Source organism: Scyliorhinus torazame, chromosome 6 (genome assembly GCF_047496885.1).
Source record: "Scyliorhinus torazame isolate Kashiwa2021f chromosome 6, sScyTor2.1, whole genome shotgun sequence".
Lineage (NCBI taxonomy): Eukaryota > Metazoa > Chordata > Chondrichthyes > Carcharhiniformes > Scyliorhinidae > Scyliorhinus > Scyliorhinus torazame.
The window spans coordinates 88,775,562-88,801,997 of NC_092712.1; the positions used below are offsets into that span (position 1 = coordinate 88,775,562).

Here is a 26,436-nt window from a genome sequence, read left to right on the forward strand (position 1 = left end):
TCTGATCACATCTCCAAAGGAACAGCATGCTCAAGTGACAGATATCGCCACAAATTCTGTCAACACTGCCTCTTCAGTAGAATACAGACAATTGCGCTCCTCCCTTATCCACCCCACATCAGTTCCAGGTCTATTTATCTTTGCTCCTCCAGTCAGGCTTATGAATAGAGCTTGAAGTTTGAGCAAGAAATATAATATTCAATGATTTTGTATACTGGTAGATCTATCAGGGCAACGTTAGCCCTGGTCACAAGTGATAAATGATCATTTTCAATCTCAGTTCCAAATTCAGCTTTTGTTGGCTGTATAATACTTCTCCTGTCAACAGAGGGAATGTATAAATCTGCAGCTAATACACATGAACAGATTTGCATCGAAGTAAAATGATTCAAAAATGTAAGTACTCTGAGAAGTTGAGCTGAACGTAATATTAAGCTGATTTTTAAAAAAGACGTTCACAATGATGATTAATGGATCATCCAAGTAGCAAACGGCAGCAATTTAAATATGGAAATACAGAAGGAGATTGCATATATGCCTCTTCCACCTACAATGTTGTATATTTTATTGACTTGTAAAGTAAAACCATTCAGTTCTGCTGCTGTCAAATTCTGTGAATCATCACATTCTGTGGTGGGTCTGAAACCCCTGAAATAGAATGTAGATTTGTTGTTCTTTTCGAGTGTATATGTCACGGGGAAAGATGCCATCTGTTTTTATCATGCAGTTCACAACTCTTTAAATGAACCAAATAGTTTTTAAAAAATCAACTCCAAACTGCATAAATATTTTACTTCCATTAATGACTTCCAAAAATAGTTTTTCTTTTGATAAGTCGTTACTTTTTCAAAAAATATTTTCACATCAAATCCTTGTAAAAAATTAGACATTTAGTTCAGTTCCGAATTACAATCAAAGAGAGTTGATAAACTGAGCAGTTACTATGATTAGTGGCTGACCTCTGAGGAATAAATATCCAGTTTCTGGAATGGATTAACAGCGATAAGGATGTCTCCGACGTAGGTATATATCTGGTCCTCATTGTATCGCTTTTGCAGCTGCTCGGTGACTGTATTCTATCAAGAGACAACAAATAATAATAATATATAATTAGGCTATGAAATTAAGGAGTTGATATTTACTGGGGTGGGGTTTTCATGATCTGAAGAATGCTGTGAAGTTTTTAACTCCACAGTGAGCATGTTTTTCCTGAATAGGTTCTTTGCCCCGAGGCCAGTATGATTAATTAACTTTGCTCCCTTTCTGATGGGGAAGACTGCAGATGAGGCTGCTGCCCAGGGACAGGTAGGTTCTTTGCTGTTCGGGGTAGAAATTGTGAGAAGGGCATGGGTACAATGGGTATAATGGGTCAAGGAAGACCGCAGGAGGTTTGGGGTGAGATTGGGCTAAGAGAGGGGGGAATCAGTGAGCCAGCGATCATGGGAGTGTTGGTAATTGTGGGGTGATTTGGGAGGGTGGGTGATCATTGAGGATTGTTATGGCGGTAGGGGTGTTAGTGATTTTGGGACAGGAAAGCATTCTTTCTTAATTTTAGTCCACAAGAAATGTTGGAAAAGCATATATCTGTTTGGATTGGATTGGATTGGATTTGTTTATTGTCACGTGTACCGAGGTACAGTGAAAAGTATTTTTCTGCGAGCAGCTCAACAGATCATTAAGTACATGAGAAGAAAAGGGAATAAAAGAAAATACATAATAGGGCAACACAACATATACAATATAACTACATAAACACTGGCATCGGATGAAGCATACAGAGTGTAGTGTTAATGAGGTCAGTCCATAAGAGGATCATTTAGGAGTCTGGTGACAGTGGGGAAGAAGCTGTTTTTGAGTCTGTTCGTGTGTGTCCTCAGACTTCTGTATCTCCTGCCCGATGGAAGAAGTTGGAAGAGTGAGTAAGCCGGGTGGGAGGGATCTTTGATTATGCTGCCCGCTTTCCCCAGGCAGCGGGAGGTGTAGATGGAGTCAATGGATGGGAGGCAGGTTCGTGTGATGGACTGGGCGGTGTTCATGACTCTCTGAAGTTTCTTGCGGTCCTGGGCCGAGCAGTAGCCATACCAGGCTGTGATGCAACCCGATAGGATGCTTTCTATGGTGCATCTGTAAAAATTGGTAAGAGTCAATGTGGACATGCTGAATTTCCTTAGTTTCCTGAGGAAGTTTAGGCGCTGTTGTGCTTTCTTGGTGGTAGCGTCGACGTGGGTGGACCAGGACAGATTTTTGGAGATGTGCACCCCTAGGAATTTGAAACTGCTAACCATCTCCACCTCGGCCCCGTTGATGCTGACAGGGGTGTGTACAGTACTTTGCTTCCTGAAGTCAATTACCAGCTCTTTAGTTTTGCTGGCATTGAGGGAGAGATTGTTGTCGCTGCACCACTCCACTAGATTCTCTATCTCCCTCCTGTATTCGGACTCGTTGTTATTCGAGATCCGGCCCACTATGGTCGTATCGTCAGCAAACTTGTAGATGGAGTTGGAATCAAGTTTTGCCACGCAGTTGTGTGTGTACAGGGAGTAGAGTAGGGGGCTAAGTACGCAGCCTTGCGGGGCGCCAGTGTTGAGGACTATTGTGGAGGAGGTGTTGTTGTTCATTCTTACTGATTGTGGTCTGTTGATCAGAAAATCGAGGATCCAGTTGCAGAGTGGGGAGCCAAGTCCTAGGTTTTGGAGCTTTGATATGAGCTTGGCTGGGATTATGGTGTTGAAGGCGGAGCTGTAGTCAATAAATAGGAGTCTGATGTAGGAGTCCTTGTTTTCGAGATGCTCTAGGGATGAGTGTAGGGCCAGGGAAGTGGTATCTGATGTGGACCGGTTGCAGCGGTATGCGAATTGCAGAGGATCAAGGCGTACTGGGAGTATGGAGGTGATGCGCTTCATGATCAACCTCTCGAAGCACTTCATTACGACTGGAGTCAGGGCCACTGGTCGGTAGTCATTGAGGCACGTTGCCTGGTTCTTTTTTGGTACCGGTATGATGGTGGTCTTCTTGAAGCAGGTGGGACCTCGGAGTGGAGTAGGGACAGGTTAAAGATGACCGCGAATACCTCTGCCAGCTGGTCCACGCAGGCTCTGAGTGCACGACCAGGGATCCCGTCTGGGCCCGTCGCCTTCCGAGGGTTCACTTTCAGGAAGGCCAATCTGACTTCGGAAGCTGTGATGGTGGGTATGGGTGAATTATGTGCTGCTGGGGCACTCGACAGCGGATTGTTGGTTACCTGCTCGAACCGAGCATAGAATGCATTGAGTTCATCGGGGAGGGGTGCGCTGCTGCCAGAGATACTGTTCGGCTTTGCTTTGTAGCCCGTTATGTTGTTTAGCCCTTGCCACAACCGCCGAGAGTTTGTCTGTGACTCTAGCTTGGTTTGATATTCTCTCTTGACATCTCTGATGGCTTTGCGGAGGTCGTACATGGATTTCTTGTATAGGTCAGGGTCGTCTGCCTTGAACGCCTCAGATCTGTCCTTCAGTAGGGAGTCAATCTCGCGATTGAGTCATGGTTTCCGGTTGGGGAACGCACGTACTGCTTTCTTTGGCACGCAGTCGTCCATAGATTTGCTGATGAAGTCTGTGACGGTGGTGGCATACTCATTTAAGTTGGTCGCTGAGTTCTTAAATATGGACCAGTCCATTGTGTCTAAGCAGTCACGTAAGAGCTCTTCGGTCTCCTCGGACCAGCACTGCACAACCTTCTTAGCTGGATTCTCCCGCTTGAGTTTCTGCTTGTATGCCGGGAGAAGGAGCACCGTCTAATGGTCTGATTTCCCAAAGTGCGGTCGGGGGATGGAACGGTAAGCGCCCTTGATTTTTGAGTAGCAGTGGTCAAGAGTGTTGTCGCCTCTGGTGGGACAGGAGATGGGCTGGTGGAATTTTGGCAGTACACTCTTGAGATTGGCCTTGTTGAAGTCTCCGGCCACGATGAACAAGGCCTCCGGGTGTTCTGTTTCGTAGTTGTTTATTACTGTGTATAGTTCGTCCAGCGCCTTCCTCACTACTGCCTGGGGTGGGATGTAGACCGCCGTGATAATGGCTGAAGTGAACTCACGTGGAAGATAATATGGGCGGCACTTCACGGTCAGGTATTCCAGGTCTGGGGAGCAGTAGGTCGCCAGAGTCGCCACACCCAAGCACCAGGAGGAGTTGATGAGGAGGCAAACCCCTCCACCCTTCGCTTTGCCTGATGATGCCGTGCGGTCCGCCCGGTGAATTGAGAAGCCTTCAGGTTGTATGGCACAGTCCGGTGAGGAGGGGGTGAGCCATGTCTCTGTGAAACAGAGCACACAGCAGTCTCTTACTTCCCTCTGAGAGGTAGGTCTGGCGTTAAGTTCATCCAGCTTGTTTTCGATCGCTTGGACGTTTGCCAGGAGTATGCTGGGGAGAGGGGTCTTGAAACCGCGTTGCTTCAGTCTAACCTGCAGACCGCCACGTTTCCCTTGCTTCCTCGGTTGGCGGCTGCGGCTGGATGATCCTGGGATCCGATGGGAGATGTCAGCTCTTGTGGAAGGTAGGTGGTTGCGTCTGGCGGGGTCCAGGGCGCTGGCGGGGACCAGGGCGCTGTTTACGTATCTGGGGTCGTGTCTGGCAGGGTCCCGGGTGCTGGTTGAGATAGAGGGGTTGCTAGGGGGGCATGTTTGCGATACGGATGGGTCCCGGCATTCTGCGGTGCGGGAATACCTTGCAGCGTGTTTGGGGGCCCGCGCGGGGTCTCCGCCGTTTTGGGGGTCCTGGGTCGTGGGCAGGGGCTTCCTGAGGCAGGTTGGGCTGGATCCCGTGGTCTGTTCCCTCCCTGGGGTCAGATCTTGAAGTAGGCCCGGTCGGGCCTCCACGTGGATTTTTCTTTCTTCCATCTCCAGGTAGATTGGGTTGTTGGGCGGGCCTCTCCAGGTCGGGTCGCTGGACGGGTCTCTGGGGGTCGCGTTGGGCCGGGTCTTGCTGTAGGAGGTCAGGTCGGGAGCTCCGGGGACTGGGCAAGGCGATCCGGGGGCTGGCGTCGGTAGTTAGGCCGGGTTGGGAGCTCCGAGGTCCGGGTTGGCTCCAAATCGAGGTCGGGGCTTCACTTCCGGTTTGGGCCCGATCTTCTTCCAGGTCGCGGAGGTCGGGTCGGGTCAAAAGGTCTCCAAGGGCCTCGGAGGATGTTCAAGCCTGCAAGAGAGGATAAAAGATGGCACTGTTGACCTTGCCTCCATTTCGTTGGCAGGGTATCTGGGGTCTGGGAAACCTGGCCTGCCAGCATTGAAGCAGCAAGAGGGATAAACATGGGAATCACAGTCTCATTAATGTATTTAAATGTGCACCATGTCTCCAGGGAGCTGCCTGCCTCACCTCAGAAAGTGGGCTGGTTTGAGGAAGATGGTTTTGGGTTTGGGATTTTTTATATTTCAATATCCCATCTAAAACAAATCCATCTGTTTTGGAGAAATTTTTAGCCCGTAAAAGTCAGTCATTAAAACAAGGTATAATGATAAGTACCCTTCTTCATTTTGATTTATTTTGCACTTCATTATTCCAAGGAATCTCTGAAGCCATACTACTTGTAATCAATTACTTTTAAATGAAGTTTTAGCATGTTGGAACAAACAGCAATAAATTCATTTCCATTCTCTTACTTCATCAAGCACTTCGAGTGTAGCAAGATCATCTCTATTATCCATAAAGGAAGTGGTGTTACTTTTCATGTGTTGGCCCTTCTTTGTATGAATACGTTCATGCCTACAAAAAAGATATTAAAAATTAGACTCTTGTCAAATCTAGGTGAATACCATCAATCAGTCTATGCCTCTCATTCTAAAGGATTTATTTCGGGATAATGTGTGAGCATTGTATGCAACTGACCTGCTTTGGGATACAGTATATGATGTAGAGACACTTTATTCTTTCCTCGGGTATGAGTGTCAATGGCAAGGTCTTGAGGTGGTCATGTTGCCACGCACCTGCTGCCCTTGTCCTTTGGAAGGTGTTGCCAAAGGAGACTTGTAAGTTGCTGCAGTGCATCTTGTTTATGATACACACTGCTGGCACTGTGTGCTGAGGGAGTGAATGGATAAGATGGCCAATGGAGTGTCAATCAAGCGGGCTAGTTTGACCCAGTGGTGTCGAGCTTCTTGAGGTTTTTTGGAGCTGCACCCAGCCAGGCAAGTACAGAATATTCCATCACACTATTGGCTTGTGCCAAGTAGACCATGGACAGGCACTGGGGAGTCAGGAAGTGAGTTACTTGCCACAGAATTCCCAGCCTTTGACCTGACCTCCTGTTGCCATGTGGTATGTGTAGAATGCTGGAGACAAAAGGTTGCTTTCGACCTATAAGCTCAGCACTCCTTGGTCATATCTGAATCTGTTGTAGACTATACAGGGCAGCACGGTAGCATAGTGGTTAGCACAATTGCTTCACAGCTCCAGGGTCCCAGGTTCGATACCCGGCTTGGGTCACTGTCTGTGCGGAGTCTGCACGTTCCCCCCGTGTGTGCGTGGGTTTGCTCCGGGTGCTCCGGTTTCCTCCCACAGTCCAAAGATGTGCAGGTTAGGTGGATTGGCCATGCTAAATTGTCCTTAGTATCCAAAATTGCCCTCAGTGATGGGTGGGGTAACTGGGTTATGGAGGTAGGGTGGAGGTGTTGGCTTGGATAGGGTGCTCTTTCCAAGAGCCGGTGCAGACTCGATGGGCCGAATGGCCTCCTTCTGCACTGTAAATTCTATGATACAGATTAAGATTGATTGCTACGATCAGACAACAACTCTGTTTTTGTTGTATCATGTGACCACAGGCTAATATAAGGCTGATTTGATGGACTTGGGTCTTTTCCTGTGACACAGTGGGGGTGGGTTAAGATGAGAAGCTCTGCAGGTTTGAGTCATTGTTTGACTTATTTCCCACTAGAGCATAGGTTATTGCATTGCTCCAGAGAAATAGTGGGGAATTCATACCTTGACATGACTTAGCCAGACAGGCAGATATTGTTAGACTTAGGAGCACAATATCTGTCTGCTCTCAAAGGTGTCAGGCCATGGTAAAGGAGGAAAAGATTTTATTATACAAAGTAAGGCAAAACTTAGCCAAACAATGCTGTTAAAACAAAAGGGACCAAGTACCATTTTGTCTCCTCTCCGCTGGTGCAATGGGGCAAGTCCACTGCAATCTACAGCAAAAGGGATTCTCCCTTCTGGGGACTAAGTCCCCACGCCGGCGGGAGAACCGGCGCCAACCACTCCAGCGTCAACAGCCCCCGAAAGTGCGGAACTCTCCGCATTTTCGGGGGCTAGGTGGACGCCGGAGGGGTTGGCTGGCACCGAAGGAATGACGCGAGTTCGCGCATGCACCAGAGGGCTGGCGTGATCTTGCGCATGCACGGAACCACCGGTGGGGTTCCGCGCATGTGCAGACCGGCCGACGTATTTTGGCGCTTGCGCGAGATCACTCAGGGGCCGGTGCGGAAGAAAGGAGTGCCCCCACGGATCAAGCCCGTCCACAGATCGGTGGGTCTCGGTCATGGGCCAGGACAGGGTCGGGTACCCCCGCGCCCCCCCAAGGACCGCCCCCACTGTCTTACCTGCCAGAACCCTTCAGTACATGAGTTGAGTGATTCACGCCGGCGGAACTGGCCAAAAACGGACAGCCGCTCAGTCCGTCGGGGCCTGGGAATCGCCGGAGGGGGCCGCTACCAATAGCCCCCAAACGGCATGGCGTGAATCCCGCCCCCACCCAAAAAACAGCGCCGGAGAATACGGCAGCCGGCGTCGAGACAGCAGGGCGGGATTCGCTCCGCCCCCCGCCGATTCTCCGACCCGGCGAGGAGGGTCGGAGAGTCCAATTGACCAAAATCGTTGCCCAACATTCACTTATAACCTTGCTGGAAAAAAAATCAAAATCCTCTCCAATGCTGCTGAAGCAAAAGAAAATTTTGTGCTCATTTGTAACTTTAATGTAGAAATTGGAATAAGGGGGGGGGGGGGGGGGGGATATCAGGAAAGGAGAACTGAGTTGATGAAGATTTTCTTTTAGAATATATTTTATTGAAGCATTTGTAATTTTCTGAGCTGATGAAGATTGCCAAAGCTGTGTTTAGACACTACGTTTTGGGGACATATTTGAAGCTGAGGAGAGGTATAACAAAATGGAAATTTTTAAGAGGAAGAGAATTCTAGAATGGAAGATCATTGTGGCTGAATCGGAAAATCACAGAATCAGGCATTAGACTGCCTGATTAAGTGGGGAGCACGGTGGAGCAGTGGGTTAGCCCTGCTGCCTCACGGCGCTGAGGTCTCAGGTTCGATCCCGGCTCTTGGTCACTGTCCTTGTGGAGTTTGCACATTCTCCCCATGTTTGCGTGGGTTTCGCCCCCACAACCCAAAGATGTGCAGGTTAGGTGGATTGGCCACGCTAAATTGCCCCTTAATTGGAAAAAATAAATTGGGTACTCTAAAATTTTGTAAAAAGACTGCCCGATTAATCCAGTTATCCTGTTCTTTCCCCATATTCATGCAACTCATTCTCCTTCAAGCATTTATTCAATTCCATTGTGAAGATTACTACTGTGTCTGTATGCACCGCCCTATCAGGTAGAGCATTCAAAATCCTAAACTTTTATTTTCAAATCAAAATTTTCCTCATGTCGACTCTGATTCTTTTATCATTTACCTTAAATCCATGTGCCCTTTCGTTATTTGTCCTTCCACCATTTGAAACAATTTTTCTTTATTTACTCTATCTAAACCTGTCATGATTTTAAATGCCTCTATCATATCTTCTCTTAGCCTTCTCTGTTTTAAGGAGAATAATCCCAGCTTCATCAGCCTCACCATGTCACTGGAACCTCACATCCCTGGAACCATTCTAGTAACTCTCTCTAGTACCTTCTCCAAAGCCTTCAAGTATGTCCTAAACCATTGTGCTCAGATTTGGACACAAAACTCCACCTTTGGCTGAACTACTGTTTTATGTAGGTTTAGCACAGCTTCCTGGCTTTTATCCTCAAGGGCTTGAATTTTCTTCATTTGGTCCCAAAAAGTGAGTTTGGCCAATTCCCAATTTGCCAGCTGCACCCGTGAACATGAGCCAACTTCACCCACAGTTTCCATCAATTTTTTGCAGGAGCCAGGTCCTGCTGAGCTACGTTTGGTGGCCAGGGCTTGATGACGATATTGAAAGGTTGGTGCAGCAGTGTGCAGAGTGCCAAGAACATCAAACGTTCCAACCATGGGAGTGGGTGCATTTGCGTGCTGACTTTGCTGGGATCTTTCTGGGATCAATATTTTTGCTGTTGATCAATGTCCACTCAGAGTGGATGGAGATATACCTGATGCCTCCTACCACTTTGTGAGTGACCAGAGAGAAGCAACGCCAATCATTCAGCCTTCACGGTATCCCAGAGGTGGCCGCCACCAGTAATGATACCCCTTTCACAAGTGAGGAATTTCAGGGGTTTATGCAAACAAATGGGGTGAAGCACATTCGAGCTGCCCCATGTCACCCTTCTTCGAATGGCTTAGCTGAGCAGGCAGTGCAACCTTTAAGAGGGGCTTGAAAAAAAACAACTATGGGGGTCAGTTGAAACAAAACTGGCACGTTTCTTATTCAATTATCAGACCACGGCGCATGTTACAAATGGCAGAGCCACTGATAGATCCGACGACGCAGGGCCCTCTTAAGCTTGACATTTCCCCAACCTTTGTGGGAAGGTGGAAAACAAACAAGCCCTCCAGATGAGGTATCATGCCCACGGGAAGCAAGACAGAGGGTTCAAAGAACAAAGAACAAAGAAAAGTACAGCACAGGAACAGGCCCTTCGGCCCTCCAAGCCTGTGCCGACCATGCTGCCCGTCTAAACTAAAATCTTCTGCACTTCCGGGGTCCGTATCCCTCTATTCCCATCCTATTTATGTATTTGTCAAGATGCCCCTTAAATGTCACTATCGTATCTGCTTCCACCACCTCCTCCGGCAGCGAGTTCCAGGCACCTACTACCCTCTGTGTAAAAAACTCGCCTCGTACAACTCCTCTAAACCTTGCCCCTCGCACCTTAAACCTATGCCCCCTAGTAAATGACCATATAGACAACATCCACTACCCTACCTGTATCAATCATCTTTGTGACCTCCTCGAAAAACTCTATCAAGTTAGTGAGACGGGGCAGCACGGTGGCGCAGTGGATAGCACTGCTGCCTCACGGCGTTGAGGTCCTAGGTTCGATCCCGGCTCTGGATCACTGTCTGTGTGGAGTTTGCTCATTCTCCCCGTGTTTGCGTGGGTTTCTCCCCCACAACCCAAAGATGTGCTGGGTAGGTGGATTGGCCATGCTAAATTGCCCCTTAATTGGAAAAAATCACGACGTGTCCCTGCTCCACTGAGGCACAGCTCAAGGATCTTCAGCAAAAAGGCATCATATCCAAGGTCACCGAACTGACTGACAGGGTCAGCTCGATGGTGTGTGTAAAGAAGCCTTCGGGGGACTGCGCATCTGCATTGATCCCAAGCATCTCATTATTATGCGGGAACACTACCCCATCCCGAAGCGGGAGGAACTCACGAGTGAGATGGCACACGCGCGCTTCTTCGCCAAATTGGATGCATCACAGGGATTTTGGTAAATCCAGCTGGAAGAGTTCAGCAGAAGGCTCTGCACCTTCAACACGCCTTTTGGCAGATACTGCTACAATCGCATGCCATTTGGCATCATCTCGGCATCGGAGATATTCCATCGCATCATGGAGCAGATGATGGAAGGCATTGAAGGGGTTCGTGTGTACGTGGACGACATCATCATATGGTCCACAACCCCTGAAGAACATATGTCCCGTCTCCAGAAGGTATTCCACCGTGTACATGCCAACGGCCTAAAGGTAAAGAGGTCCAAATGTTGTTTTGGCACATCGACGCTCAAGTTCCTAGGCGACCAGACCTCACAGCATGGTGTGCGCCCGGACACAGACAGAATCAAGGCCATCGAGGCGACGAAGGTCCCTGAGGACAAAAAGGCGGTGCTGCGCTTCTTGGGTATGGTCAATTTTCTGGGCAAGTTCATTCCAAACATGGCCACACACACCACGGCCCTACGCAACCTGGTGAAAAAGTCAACTGCCTTTGAGTGGAAGGCGGCACACCAGACAGAGTGGCTGGAGCTGGAAGCTAAGCTCACCACTGCACCAGTCCTGGCATTCTTCGACCCGGACCGGGAGACAAAGACATCCACAGATGCGAGTCAGGATGGCATCGGTGCGGTGTTGCTTCAACGAGATGACACATCATCCTGGGCACCAGTAGCCTACGCATCAAGGGCGATGATGCCCACTGAAACCAGCTATGCAGAGATTGAGAAGGAGTGCTTGGGTCTTCTCACCGGCATCCTCAAATTTCATGATTATGTCTACGGCCTGCCGACATTCACTGTCGAGACAGATCATAGGCCTCCGGTCCACATCATCCACAAGGACCTGAATTACATAACACCACGGTTGCAGAGAATCCTGCTTAAACTTAGGAGGTATGATTTCAACTTGGTGTACACACCTGGCAAGGAGCTCATCGTCGCTGATGCATTGTCCCGCTCCGTCACCTCTCCCAGTGAGCCGCTGGAGATCATCCAGCACATCGAATCGCAGGTGCAGCTGTGTGCTAGCACTCTTCCGGCGACAGATGAGAAGGTAGTTGTCATCCATGATGAGACAGCCAAAGACCCCCTCTTGCAGTGCGTCATCCACAACCTCACCAATGGCTGGCAGAAAGGGCAGTGCCCACAATTTTACGACCTGATGGACGACCTGACGGTGATTGATGGTGTCCTCCTCAAGCTGGACAGGACTGTCATTCCGCTCAGTCTCCAGAGCTTGGTGCAGCGCTAGATTCATGAGGGACATCTGGGTGTCGAGAAGTGCAGACACAGAGCCCGGCAAGCTGTCTACTGGCCTGGCATCAGCCAGGACATCACGAACATGGTCTTGAACTGTGCAGTTCCAGCCAGCGCAGAGCAAGGAGATGCTCCAACCGCATGACCTAGAGACCTCTCCATGGTCCAAGGTTGGCACCGCCCTCTTTCATGCGAATGGTCGCGACTACATATTGATCATCGACTATTTCTCGAATTACCCTGAGGTGCTGAAGCTCCCGGACCTCACCTCTCGGACCGTCATCAAAGCCTGTAAGGAGATGTTCTCAAGGCATGGCATCCCAATCACCGTCATGAGCGACAATGGCCCGTCATCCCCTCCGTCACCTCTCCGGCGGTTGACCAGGATCAGACGCAAGCCTCAGACACTGGACTTGTGACCGTTTGTTTTGTTTGCTCTGTTCTGTTGTCCTCCGTCAGTCACATTAGACAGACTCATTCATATGTAAATACATTCACATACGCCAACAAACCATAAAAAAAGGGGAGATATCATGATATGCAAACATGCAGCTAATGAACACAGAGAATAGGACATGGCCAATGAGCAGTCAGGACACTCAGGGGTGGTATCCCACTATAAAAGGGATGAGGCACTCACACCCGCCTCTTTCCACAGACCAACATCTACAGAGTGAGACAGGGTGTATCCTCAGCATCACACCCCAGCACGTGGCGCAGAGCAAGGCTGGTTCAGTTAGACTGAGTTACTACATTAGATTAGCAGAGAGTCGAACTCATTGAGAACTGTGCCAATAGTTCAATAAAACACATTGAACTCACTTCAAAGTCTTGAGCATTTTTACTCAAAACTGCATCAAGTGGCAGCTTGTGTTATTCCAAATTACATAACACAACACCCACTAATGGCCGGAGACCCATCAGCTGAGACTCAGAATCAACCCTTAAAAGCTGGCCGGGATTGGGACCGGCATGTTCAGTAGTTTTGGTTGGGACCAATGTGCTGTATGCAATGTTGCGGCCTTTTCTTTTGGCTGAAAATAAACTGCTGGTTTGACTCACCTTAGAACATAGAACTTATAGAGCAGTACAGGCCCTTCGGCCCTCGATGTTGCGCTGACCTGTGAAACCACTCTAAAGCCCATCTACACTATTCCCTTATCGTCCATATGTCTATCCAATGACCATTTGAATGCCCTTAGTGTTGGCGAGTCCACTACTGTTGCAGGCATTCCACGCCCTTACTACTCTCTGAGTAAAGAACCTACCTCTGACATCTGTCCTATCTCTATCTCCCCTCAATTTAAAGCTATGTCCCCTCATGCTAGACATCACCATCTGAGGAAAAAGGCTCTCACTCTCCACCCTATCTAATCCTCTGATCTTCTTGTATGCCTCAATTAAATCACCTCTTAACCTTCTTCTCTCTAACAAAAACAGCCTCAAGTCCCTCAGCCTTCCCTCATAAGATCTTCCCTCCATACCAGGCAACATTCTGGTAAATCTCCTCTGCACCCTTTCCAATGCTTCCACATCCTTCCTGTAATGCGGCGACCAGAATTGCACGCAATCCTCCAAATGCGGCCGCACCAGAGTTTTGCACAACTGCAACATGACCTCCTGGCTCAGAAACTCAATCCCTCTACCAATAAAAGCTAACACACCGTACGCCTTCTTAACAACCCTCTCAACCTGGGTGGCGACTTTCAGGGATCTATGTACATGGATACCGAGATCTCTCTGCTCATCCACACTACCAAGAATCTTACCATTAGCCCAGTACTCTTTCTTCCTGTTATTCCTTCCAAAATGAATTACCTCACACTTTTCTGCATTAAACTCTATTTGCCACCTCGCAGCCCAGCGCTGCAGCTTATCTATGTCCCTCTGTAACTTGTAAAATCCTTCCGCACTGTCCACAACTCCACCGACTCTAGTGTCATCTGCAAATTTATTCACCCATCCTTCTACGCCCTCGTCCAGGTCATTTCTAAAAATGACAAACAGCAGTGGCCCCAAAACAGATCCTTGTGGTACACCACTAGTAATTGGATTCCAGTCTGAACATTTCCCATCAACCACCACCCTTTGTCTTCTTCCAGCTAGCCAATTTCTGATCCAAACTGCTAAATCTCCCTGAATCCCATGCCTCCGTATTTTCTGCAATAGCCTATCGTGGGGAACCTTATCAAACGCTTTACTGAAATCCATATACACCACATCAACTGCTTTACCCTCATCCACCTGTTTGGTCACCTTCCCAAAGAACTCAATAAGGTTTGTGAGGCACGACCTACCCTTCACAAAACCGTGTTGACTATCTGTAATCAAATTATTCCTTTCCAGATGATTATACATCCTATCTCTTATAAACCTTTCCAAGACCTTGCCCACAACAGAAGTAAGGCTCACTGGTCTATAGTTACCGGGGTTGTCTCTACTCCCCTTCTTGAACAAGGGGACAACATTTGCTATCATCCAGTCTTCTGGCACTATTCCTGTAGACAAAGATGACTTAAAGATCAAAGCCAAAGGCTCAGCAATCTCCTCCCTAGCTTCCCAGAGAACCCTAGGCTAAATCCCATCCGGCCCAGGGGACTTATCTATTTTCACACTTTCCAGAATTGCTAACACCTCCTCCTTATGAACCTCAAGCCCTTCTAGTCTAGTAGCCTGAATCTCAGTATTCTCCTCGACAACATTGTCTTTTTCCTGTGTGAATACTGATGAAAAATATTAATTTATCACCTCTCCTATCTACTCGGACTCCACGCACAACTTCCCACTACAGTCCTTGACTGATCCTACTCTTACCCTAGTCATTCTTTTATTCCTGACATATCTGTAGAAAGCTTTAGGATTATCCTTGATCCTACCTGCCAAAGACTTCTCATGTCCCATCCTGGCTCTTCTTAGCTCTCTCTTTAGGTCCTTCCTAGCTAACTTGTAACTCTCGAGCGCCCTAACTGAACCTTCATGTCTCATCTTTACATAAGCTTCCTTCTTCCTCTTGACAAGTGTTTCGACTGCTTTAGTAAACCATGGTTCCCTCGCTCGACCACTTCCTCCCTGCCTGACAGGTACATTCTTATCAAGGACATGCTGTAGCTGTTCCTTGAACAAGCTCCACATTTCTATTGTGCCCATCCCCTGCAGTTCTCCTCTCCATCCGATGCATCCTAAGTCTTGCCTCATCGCATCATAAGTGCCTTTCCCCCAGATATAACTCTTGCCCTGCGGTATGTAGCTATCCCTTTCCATCACTAAAATAAACATAATAACATTTATTATCACTGTGTTATTATCTTCTCGAGTCTCCTGAGCATTTATAACCAACATTGGCAAAAAGAGCTCAGGTTACGCGATGGGTGCACCCGTGTGCTGTGGACTGTGAGTTCCCACAGAGGAGATTTGGAAAGAGTTGATTGTGATGAAATTGAGGGTCACAGTCACATCCAAGATCACTGGTAGTGCGTGTCTCTAGTTTCCCCTTGGCAGGAGGTCTTCTCACAAGAAGTTGCAAAGCTCAGCCACCATCTCTTGGGGCAGACGCAGCCTCATCCTCCATTGCCTTTCAGTGATAACAAGGCACCCTACCCTGTTCCTGTATACCTAGAGGTGGGTAGTTCCTCAGCATTCTATGCCTTCTTGTAGGTACTGGGATTCAAAGTGCCTTCGTGCATTGGAGCGGTGCACATGGTGAGTGAAGCATTTTAGGATGTTACTGTTGCTCCTGCTCCAACTGTGCTTCTATGTACCACAGATGCTCTCATTGTAGATGGCAGATTTTAAAAATGCTCTCCTTAATACTCAGGAGGCTGAGGTTGAAGGCAAAGGATTCCTTTGTGTTAGTGTTCAGATGTATTGCTTGTGGTTTTAAGGAAATCTTCCTTGCACTCAACTGTCCATAAACATGCAACTCACTTGCAGGCAGCATTTGGTGGCATAAAAGTTGCAGAAAAACACGAAGGAAAGTTGTCCCACTTTTTCACAATTTCTATCCAGCCTTGCGAATTTCTTCACAACTTGACAGAGGAGACGCACATTTATTCACTCCCAATGGAATCGGCAGGGTCTAGGAAATACACTTTTCCTTCCCCTTCTATACTGGGGAACTCAACATCAGTGGGGATGCAAATGCATTTCATACAAGAGGTGGAAAATGCCGGCAAAAATGGAGCAGGGTTTGGGAAGGCAGAGGAAAATCCGATTTCCTCTGAGTAACATTCTAAATTTGGACTTTACAAACTAAAATGCACTTCCCCATCCAGATGAAAATTTGGCACAAGCATTTGTAGGAGGCCAGCTGGTAACTGTTTCAACAGAAGCTGACTTAACAGATGGTCAGGCATCTGTTCTGCCAGGTGGCCTCATTATGAATGTTTGGCTATGCTCCAAGATTGACTAACTGACTAATGGACTCAGCCTGGCTGGGGTCTATTTATACATTTACAAAGGGGACTGCTAACTTTATTTGCAGTTTTTTTACCTTTTACTTATTATTATTTCATGAGCTATTCATTATTATGTGGTTCATATGGTTCTGTATTCCTCGAGGATGCTGGGTGAGTGGGTGCAGAGGATGCAGGGATGAATTCAGGGTGCATGGGGTGCATGGAGGGGACTTGGGAGTTATATGAGGTCATGGATGGTGGTTGGGGTAGGGGGGTGGGATGTGAGGGCTAGAGTGATAGAAGTTTTCATCAAGAAGGAGGATGACGTACTTAATTCTGAAACTCGTGTCTTGAATTTAAATAAAGGAAACTATGATGATATGAGGCATGAGTTGGCTATGATGGATTGGAAAATGTTACTTAAAGGGGTAACAATGGATAGGCAATGGCAAACATTCATGGAGCACGTGGGTGAACTGCAACAATTTGTTTTCCTGTCTGGCACAAAAGTAAAATGGAAAAGTGGCCAAAGGCAAATTAGAGATAGTATTCGATCCAAGGAAGAAGCATACAAGTTGGAGAAGAAAAATAACAAACCTGAGGATAGGAAGTTGTTTATAATTCAGCAAAGGAGGGCCAAGGAATTGATTAAGAAGGGGAAAATAGAATATGAGAGTAAGCTTGCAGGGAACATGAAAGCTGCCTATAAAAGCTTCTATAGGTACATAAAAAGGAAAAGATTGGTGAAGACAAATGTAGGTCCCTTACAGGCAGACAGAGGGAAATTTATAATGAGGAAAAAAGAAATGACTGACAAACTAAATCCGTACTTTTGTTCTGTCTTCACAATTGAGGACACAAATAACATAACAGAAATACTGAGGAATACAGTGTTTAGTGAGAGGGAGGAACTGAAGGAAATCAATATTAGTAGAGAAATGATATTGCGGAATTTATGAGATTGAAGGCCGATAAATCCCCAGGGCCTGATAATCTACATCCCAGAGTACCTCAGTAAGTGGGCCGAGAAATAATTGATGGGTTGGTGGTCATCTTCCAAGATTTTCTTGACTCTGGAACAGTTCCTAAAGATTGGAGGCTAACTAATGTAATCCTATTATTTAAAAAAGGAGATAGGGAGAAAACAGGGAATTATAGACCAGTAAACCTGATGTCGGTATTGGAGAAAATTCTAGAATTCATTATCAAAGATCATAGCAGAGCACTTGGAAAACAGTGGCAAGATCAGCCAGAATCAACGTCGATTAATAAAGAGTTCATCATGCTTGACAAATCTACTGGAATTCTTCGAGGACGTAACTAGTAGAGTTAATGAAGAGGAACCAGTGGACATGGTTCATTTGGACTTTCAGAAGGCTTTCGATAAAGTCCCACATAAGAGATTAGCATGTGAAATTAAAAGCATGGAATTTGGGTAGTGTATTGAGATGGATAGAAAACTGGTTGTTAGACAGGAAACAAAAAGTAGGAACAAATGAGTCTTTTTTCAAGTGACAGGCAGTGACTAGTGAGATACTCGCAGGGGTCAATGCTGGAGCCTCAGCTATTCACAATTATTTAATGATTTAGATGAGGGAACAAAATATAATATCGCCAAATTTGTAGATGACACAAAGCTGGATGGGGAGTTGAGCTGTGAGGAGGATGAAGAGATCCATCCTTTAGTGCGATTTGAACAAGTTGAGTGAATGATCAAATGAATGGCAGATGCAGTATAATTTGGATAAATGTGCTGTTGTCCACTTTGGTAGCAAAGACCGGAAGACCGATCATTATTTGAATGGCCATAAATCAGGAGAAGCGAATATGCAATGAGACCTGGGTGTCCTCGAACACCAGTTGCTGAAGGTAAGCATGCAGGTGCAGCAGGTGGTAAAGAAGGTAAATGCTGGTCTTCATAGTGAGAGCATTCGAGTACAGGGACAGGGATGTTTTGCTGAAATTATACAGGGCCTTAGTGAGGCCACACTTGGAATATTATGTGCAATTTTGGTCTCATTATCTGAGGAAAGATGTTCTTGCTCTAGAGGGAGTGCAGTGAAGGTTTACCAGACTGATTCCTGGGATGGGGGACTGACGTATGAGGAGAGATTGAATCGGTTAGGATTGTAAATGCTGGAGTTCAGAAGAATGAGGGGGGGATCTCCTAGAAACTTATAACATTCTAACAGGACTGGACAGGGTAGATGCAAGAAGGGTGATCCCGATAGTGGGTGCCCCGAACTAGGGTCACAGATTGAGGATATGGGGTAGATCATTTAGGACTGAGATGAGGAGAAATTTCTTCACCAGAGAGTGGTGGGCTTGTGGAATTCATTATCACAGAAAGTAGTTGAGGCCAAAACATTTTTTGTTTTCAATAAGCAGTTAGATATCGCACTTAGGCGCAAGGGGATCAAAGGATATGAGGGGAAGGGAGGATCAGAGCTTTGAATTGGATGATCACAATGATCACAATGAATGCCGGAGCAGGCTCAAAAAGTTGAATGGCCTCCTCCTGCTCCTATCTTTTTATATTTCTATGTCTAACATACATGAATTGAACTAGGCCAATGTCCCTGTAAATGGTATGGAACTTCTGAGCCTCCATTGCAGCCTCAGGCCTACCTTGGGAGGTAACAGCCACAGCTCCATCCCACATCCAACACCTGGTCACAAAAATACATACGGCTAGACTGACGTTTAGGAGACGGGCTGACACCAGGGAAGCTGGACCCTTTCCACCCGAAGTGTGCCTGCAGGCCAGAAAGCTCCAGAGAGCCTCTGGCATTTGGTCTTTGTTATAATTCTCATGAGACCGAATAGCGTCCCTCTAAGCCTTGTGGAACACAAGCTCCTCCGATGAAGGATGGGGGTTGTGGACATAAAAACCGGCCCAGATAGGAGCCTAGGCAGAGATGTTACGGCTGGAACCTGGATTGTGACCTGCAAACAGTTTGCTTCAGTAATAAATCAGTTTCGTTATAGTCTCACACCTGACTCTTCTGTGACCACAGACGTCTTAATTGGCTTTTAATTGACCTTAGTGGGTAGACTTTCTATCCCTGATCCTGCCTCAGGGAACTGACTTAGTGTTGGGATGGTGCCGGAAAATTGGCAAGCTGTCCGACAGCTCAAATTGCTCACCTGCCCACCTCCAATCCTGCCCACTACCCGGGCGAAGATTCTGCCCTACCTTTAGATCTGAGCATTAGAAACTCAAAACTCCTCTGAGGAAAACCTTATTCTGATGCTGACACAATGTAAGTGAGTGCTGTGAAATAGAGAATGGAATCAAAGACTAGTGATTATTTTTCTAGTTTAGGTTTCATGTAGCGATGCTGCACATTTGATTTTTTAACGTGAATCACAAGACAGTCGAGTCATTTTCAAATGACAAACAGTGTTAGTGGCAAAGCAGTCAAGGGACTAATAATCATGCAAGTCACCCGAGGCTGACTGTGAAAGGAGAAATGTTTACATCTCAGGTTGCTGCAGTCAGCTTGTGCTTTCATCCTAGACTCTGAAATTATGAAGTTAAATATTCAGGCCCCAAAGCTCCGCAGGGTATCTTGCTGTAGCCCTGGTAGAGTTCCAACGGAAACCATTAAACATCAGAGGTGACTAGTGTGGATTGGTTTCGTGCTAATCCCTCTTCTATATGGGGTGGATTTGGGAGCAGCCTCCTTGCTCTGGTGAGGATAGCGGTGCTGTGGATCAGACCTGCCTTTGGACAGAGAACTTAAGAAGGATTCCATGGTTTCCAGAGATACTTAGGGTCCATGTAACTCGTGGTCAGGTACAAAATATAATTTTAGAAAGATAATTAAGTGTTCGCCATCATCTAAAGGAGGCTGGAATACAAAGGTAAAATGTTAAATGATATGCTTTAGTTGCTTTAAACCAGTTAGACTGCATCTGGAGTATTCATTCAGTTCTTGGAGTGGGTGTGTTACAGGTTAACCAGGATGTTACTGGGTATAAAGTGCTAAATTATGAGGACTGGATGTATAGACAGGTGTCAGGGTCTTTCCTGTTTATTCCCTTCTTTCCCCTTTCTTTTATTTTGCAGTTATCATTTTTGATCCATGGCTGATTAATGGACATATATATTTAAGCCAAACAGCAGAGAGAATGAGGAAATCAGAAGTTACAGGGGAGGGGAGTTTCAGACTTGCTGGCACCAGAAGGATGGGCTGGGACTCGGCTTGATTGATTGGCTGAGGGCCAATGAATTGGTCAAAAAGGTCATATTCTGCCCAGTAGCAGGTGGTGATTGGATCCTGTCCCAGTGGAATGGCTTCCAGAGTCCCAAGCGGTTTCAGTTTGACTACTAGACACAGAAACAAGCTGCTATTTTTTTCTCCCTTTCTAGAAAGGCTGCGAATGCAGTATTCCTGAAAGTGCAGAGAACCTGGATGAATGAATCTACAGGAAAACCATTACAGGCTGCAGGCAAAGACTAGTGGGATTCTCCAGTCCCCCAGCTGCGGGTTTCTTGGTTGCGCACTGTTCACTGATGGCTGGATTCTATACTCCCGCCGCTTGTCAATGGCATTTCACATTAAGCCACTCCATGCAGCTGGGAAACCCGTGGATGGGGTTGCACTGCCGGTGGTAAAGGTGAATTGCAATGACCGGAGAATTCTGACCCAGGACTCTCTCTTTCCAGAAAGGTTGTGAGTGCTATATTCCTAAAACTATACAGGCCTGAAAGAAGCTACAGCAAAAACCTCAAACTGAAAGCATGGTTTGGAGGGTGCTAGAGATACCCATCTGAAACAAAGACTCTTTTACTTATTTTTTTACCCTTTTCATTGGATCTGTGTTTGTCTGTCTTGTGTGTGTGTGTAGGGGTTGGGAGGGCAAGTTAAAGTAGAGAATTGGAATTAGATCATGGTTAACCAGTTGTATTTGTTGCATGTTTCATTATAGTTCTTGTTATAAATAAACAGTAATTGTGTTTACACTTACAAACCTAGTGACTGTAATCATTGGACAGCCAAGGGCCAAAGACTTTGTGTATTTTGCTAACCACTACGCACCATGCAACCCAACACCTTATTATGATGGTCTTTTGTATCGTTTATCAGGTTCCTTAAACAGTTTACTAGTCAAACAACCAATTGCCTTCCTCTTGGTGACTGCAGTATGTGTTTACTCTCCTTTTATTTTTACCCTTCCACCTGCTGGATTATATTTACCTTTCAGTTCTGGCGAAGACAGATGTACTCAAAATATTAACCTGTCTTCTCACTCTACAACAATCAGATCTACGTTCTCAGACTTTCCTGTTTTTTTAGCTTTATGATTTTAATTTGTTTGCGCCCACAGCGCTCGCACATTTAATATTCCCTGGCTCCACTCAATAAACACTTCAAAAGTGAGGCCTGCTTTAAAATACAATTATTAAAATGATTAACTACTTACTGGCAAAACAAGCAAGCAGATTTAAGAACTGAGCTCCCGTTTGGTGCAGTGTATCTCCAATTATTTTATTTCCTGACTTTTAATTTCAAAGAAGCCAATCTGTTAGTGATGCCAATTAAAAATAAATTGAAGTATGTTTAGGAAGAGACAGCTGGGTCCTGAACCTTTTGAAAGCTCATTACCAGGGAGCAGGAGAGGTGCCAGCCTCGGCACTTATTTCAATCAGTGTCCTAAGAGGAACAATGTATCACCATAACCTCAATTACATGACCGGCAATGTATCTTCGACCCCTCCAAATAGAAGCAAATGACTCATGAAAATTATAAACAATGTGAGATGCGAAATATTTACAACCAACGAATTTAATTGAACCAGTTCATCCACCTATTCATAGAATTTACAGTGCAGAAGGAGGCCATTCAGCCCATCGAGTTTGCACTAGCCCTTGGAAAGAGCACCCTACTTAAGCCCATGCCTCCACCCTATCCCCATAACACAGTAACCCCACCTAATCTTTTGATAACTAAAGGGCAATTTATTATGGCCAATCCATCTAACCTACACATCTTTGGACTGTGGGAGGAAACCAGAGCTTCCGGAGGAAACCCACGCAGACACGGGGAGAATGTGCGAACTCCACACAATCACCTGAGACCGGAATTGAACCTGGGTCCTTGGAGCTGTGAGGCAGCAGTGCCGACCACTGTGCCACCCTGCCGCCCATCATTCCGATGGTGTAATTAGGATGCTGAGCTGCAATTTCAGGGGAGAGTGAGGAACGATCCTCAGAACTCCCTTTCCCATGAGCCTTGTGTTGGGTGATCTGACCAGCGATCCTTAAAGGGATTGCTGCTGACTGCTCCAAAAAATAAGCTAGGAAACATTTTTGGTGCTATTTTGTGGAGCTGGTCTACGGGATACAAAGAACAAAGAACAAAGAAACGTACAGCACATGAACAGGCCCTTCGGCCCTCAAAGCCTGCGCCGACCATGCTGCCCGTCTAAACTAAAATCTTCTACACTTCCGGGGTGCGTATCCCTCTCTTCCCATCCTATTCATGTATTTGTCAAGATGCCCCTTAAACTATCGTCCCTGCTTCCACCACCTCCTCCGGCAGCGAGTTCCAGGCACCCACTACCCTCTGTGTAAAAAAACTTAACTCGTACATCTCCTCTAAACCTTGCCCCTCGCACCTTAAACCGATGCCCTCTAGTAATTGACCCCTCTACCCTGGGAAAAAGTCTCTGACTATCCACTCTGTCTATGCCCCTCATAATTTTTGCTCCTTCTGATCAAACCAACTGGCCTACTTGGTCAGATGGCAACTACTTCGAAGTTAAAATTGGTACATTTATACAGACAATACTCTCAGCGTGTGCTAAAGAGCCGAGCTAATGTTGTGTGATATTAGAAAGAAGAATTAACTAATCTGTATAAAATTTCTGTGATTTTCAATTTAAATACATTTGAAACTCTACTGCTTGCTACTTGAACCAAATTGTTATCCCAATTAAACATATTAACATACTTTCTTAAAATAGCATGCAGAGATATTTCACAGATTCATTACCAATATCAAAGAGATGTGTGCCAGAGTCTTTTAGAGTCTTTTAGAGTCCAGAACACATAACCCTCACCAGATTAATGATTTCACATTTCAGCATAAGAGTAGGAGGATAGACAATGTTCCTAGTATGAGTACACCCTTGTGGCTTATAAATAATCATTTCTCATCCTCATTGTCAAAACATTGGATGGAATTCTCCCATGTCCCTGGTTCATTTGAAATGGGGGGGCTATATTTAGCAAGAGGTCCAAAGGTTGTGCAGGATCTTCTGCTGGTGCCGTCCACAGCAGATCAGGATACCCGCTAGAGGCTGGTGATAAACTCATTATCTGCTAATAGGACGAAGATGAAGGGCCCAAACACCCACACCTAATTCGCCATGGCGTCAGCGGGAAAACATATTGGTGCGAAACATGCCTGGAACAATTTGGTGTGCAGAGGTGGGATTCTCCGACCCCCCGCCGGATCGGATAATCGTGCGGGGGGGGCGTGAATCCCGTCCCTGCCGGCTGCCGAATTCTCCGGTGCCGGGGATTTGGCAGGGGCGGGAATCGCACCGCGCCAGTCGGGGGCCGTTGGCAGCAGCCCACTCGGCGATTCTCTGGCCCGCAATGGGCCGAGTGGCCGCCCGTTTTAGACCGGTCCTGCCGGCGTAAAATACACCAGGTACTTTACCGGCGGGACCTGGCTCCACGGGCGGCCTCCGGGGTCCTCGGGGAGGAGCGGGGGGATGTGGCCCTGGGAGGTGCCCCCACGGTGGCCTGGCCCGCGATCGGGGCCCACCGATCTGCGGGCAGGCCTGTGCCGTGGGGACATTCTATCCCTCCGCATCGGCTGCTGTGGACCTCCGTGATGGCCGACGCAGAGTTGAACCCCCACCTGCACATGCGCTGGAATGACGCCAGCACAAGCTGGTGCTCCCGCGCATGCGCCGGCTGACGGAGACCCTTCGACGCCGGAGTTGTTCATGCCACTCCTTCGCGCCGGAGTTGCCCGCCCTGCTGACTCCCACAGAATCCCGCCCCAGGTGTCTGGACTCTCCCGAACAATGTCTGGGGCTGCTATGAGTTCAGGATGGGGGTCGATGTCAACCCAGGACTCTGAAACACCACAGTAGTGGCAGGGCTCACTCCACATTCCTGCCCACTACAGGACTTAGTCCCAGGCTGGGAGAATTCTGGTCATTGTCTCAGGAGGAGATAAGAGGGTATTCAGTAAATCTGTTGAAGCAGGACACAGCAGCAGAGATTAGATTCATTGGCGGGATCCAGGGAGATAGTCATGGAGATGCACTGGAGAGTGAGAATGGTGAGTATCCCTATCTTGTAAAATAGGCCTTCCAGGACCATTTCGCTGCGAAGGTCATCAGGGTGTGGCCACAGCAGTTTTACTGAGATGGTGCCCACCAGTTTGTTATTCGTATTGGGTCCAGGTGGACACAGTGCCAGTACAGCTACCTCACCAGCACCCACTTGTCTCTGTAGCCAAAGCATGGGATCGGCCTACCATGGAGTAGGAGAATTTGCTCAGATTCCCATGTCCTTCATGACCAATTTAAAATGCGTTTCAACAAAACATGTTGGGCTGGAATTCGGGCCTATAAAAATGACAGCCAGGATCCAATTCCTCGATTCCATGCCCCATTCCCAACACCCCACATTTTGTGTAGTGCAGGATAGGTGTGCAGACTGCTGCAGGTCACAAGTCCGCACCCAGCACTCCTGAATTGGCAAGCTCCATCGTGCGGATCGGCATCACCGAGCCCTCTGCAGTTTTCGTGGAGTTGGACCAGCTTTACCTTGTGTAAACAAACATTGATCAACTGGCAAAATTTCCTGGCTCCCGCTAGCTGCGATTAGGAAGAAAATCCAGCCCGTCATCTTTCTTTCAAATACAAGCCACAGCCGTACCTACAACCCACCAGCGGAAGTGGGTTCATCTCAAGTGACTCAGCATATGAAACCCTGTTGGAAATCATAAGTGTGGATGTGCAGATGAGGGATACACAACTCTTGGTTCGAGGATCACATAGACCCCCCACCACTGTGATTGCATTTGCCTTGTATTGGGAAGCTTTGATTCTGCCTCTTAGGAGGGCTTTAGGGAACAGCCAGAAATGGTGGAGATCCAGCGAAGTCAGTCTCCACCATTTTACGAGAGGTTCTTCCAGTGGAGGTGTAACAGGAGTCAAACCTCAACCCCATGAATGTTTAGGCTCCTTGTCTGTCTCTCTGCTGGAATTCAGAGGTTGGCCTTAAAAAATCTCATCTCAGCCAAATCAGATTAGTCATCCTGCCCAATGACAGGCCCATTTTCTTTTTCTCCGCAAACAATCATCTAATCCAGCCGACAAAACAAATGACATCCTCCAAGGAATAAAGCAGAATGCTGAATCAAACTTTACCAGCAAAATCATTTCTCTTTGAAGCTGTCAATGTGTAAAATACCGTGTCTTTTCAATGGAACCCATTTGCTGATGGAGGTCTATGAGCTCCATTAGTTGTTTCTGCAGGGCCTTCTCTTTTCCTTGAATCTGTCTGACGAAGGGATGCTCCAGGAGGTTAGAGACGGTTGGGCGATGTTCAAAGTCTTTAATGAGACATCTGTAATAACGGGGACAGCAAGATGAGAGTTAAACATGGTCCCTTCAGCCAACTTAACATTTTGTGGAAAGCAAATGGGTGATTTCACAAGTGTTTCTTTTTATTAACTGTGTCCAGCTTCTTCGTGGTGGTTCTACATGAACACATAAAATGCTGTTGGTCAGATTTCAAAAATCAAACCTAGTGTTGCAAGCTAATTTCGGATAGCACGAATTAATACAACAAACTGTTGATTAACGTAAGGCTAAAACCATGGTGCATAAATATTAATGCGAGTGTTGTGGATGTTTGTTTTACAATCCTTGGTCTGTTGTTCAAATGGATATGTTCAATAGGAGAAAGAGGAAAAAAATGGTAAAAACTGGGAAAAAAGAATGCTGTCTGAACAGTTTTTTTCCTGTTGGCGGTGAGGATGTTACAATGCTCTTTTTGAGTATATTTATAATGCCACTGTACACAGTAGCCCTCCACCTTAGCCTGCTTACACAGCTGATGAAGGCAAATTATACAAGGATGTTTAAGCACTTGTATATATGGATGGAACGGTAGCACAGTGGTTAGCACTGTTGCTTTACAG

At 46.8% G+C, this 26,436-nt stretch overlaps 1 protein-coding gene across 1 annotated transcript in view; it reads right to left on the reverse strand.

The window, feature by feature from the left end:
- myo3a (myosin IIIA) overlaps positions 1 to 26,436 on the reverse strand; it is a 683,164-nt gene that overhangs the window by 332,361 nt on the left and 324,367 nt on the right. Inside the window, exons 9-11 of the mRNA XM_072508449.1 lie at positions 25,704 to 25,859; positions 5,630 to 5,732; positions 960 to 1,076 (exon numbers count right to left, since the gene is read on the reverse strand). Of these exons, the coding sequence (XP_072364550.1) occupies positions 960 to 1,076; positions 5,630 to 5,732; positions 25,704 to 25,859 (376 nt within the window). The remainder of the gene's footprint in view (positions 1 to 959; positions 1,077 to 5,629; positions 5,733 to 25,703; positions 25,860 to 26,436) is intronic.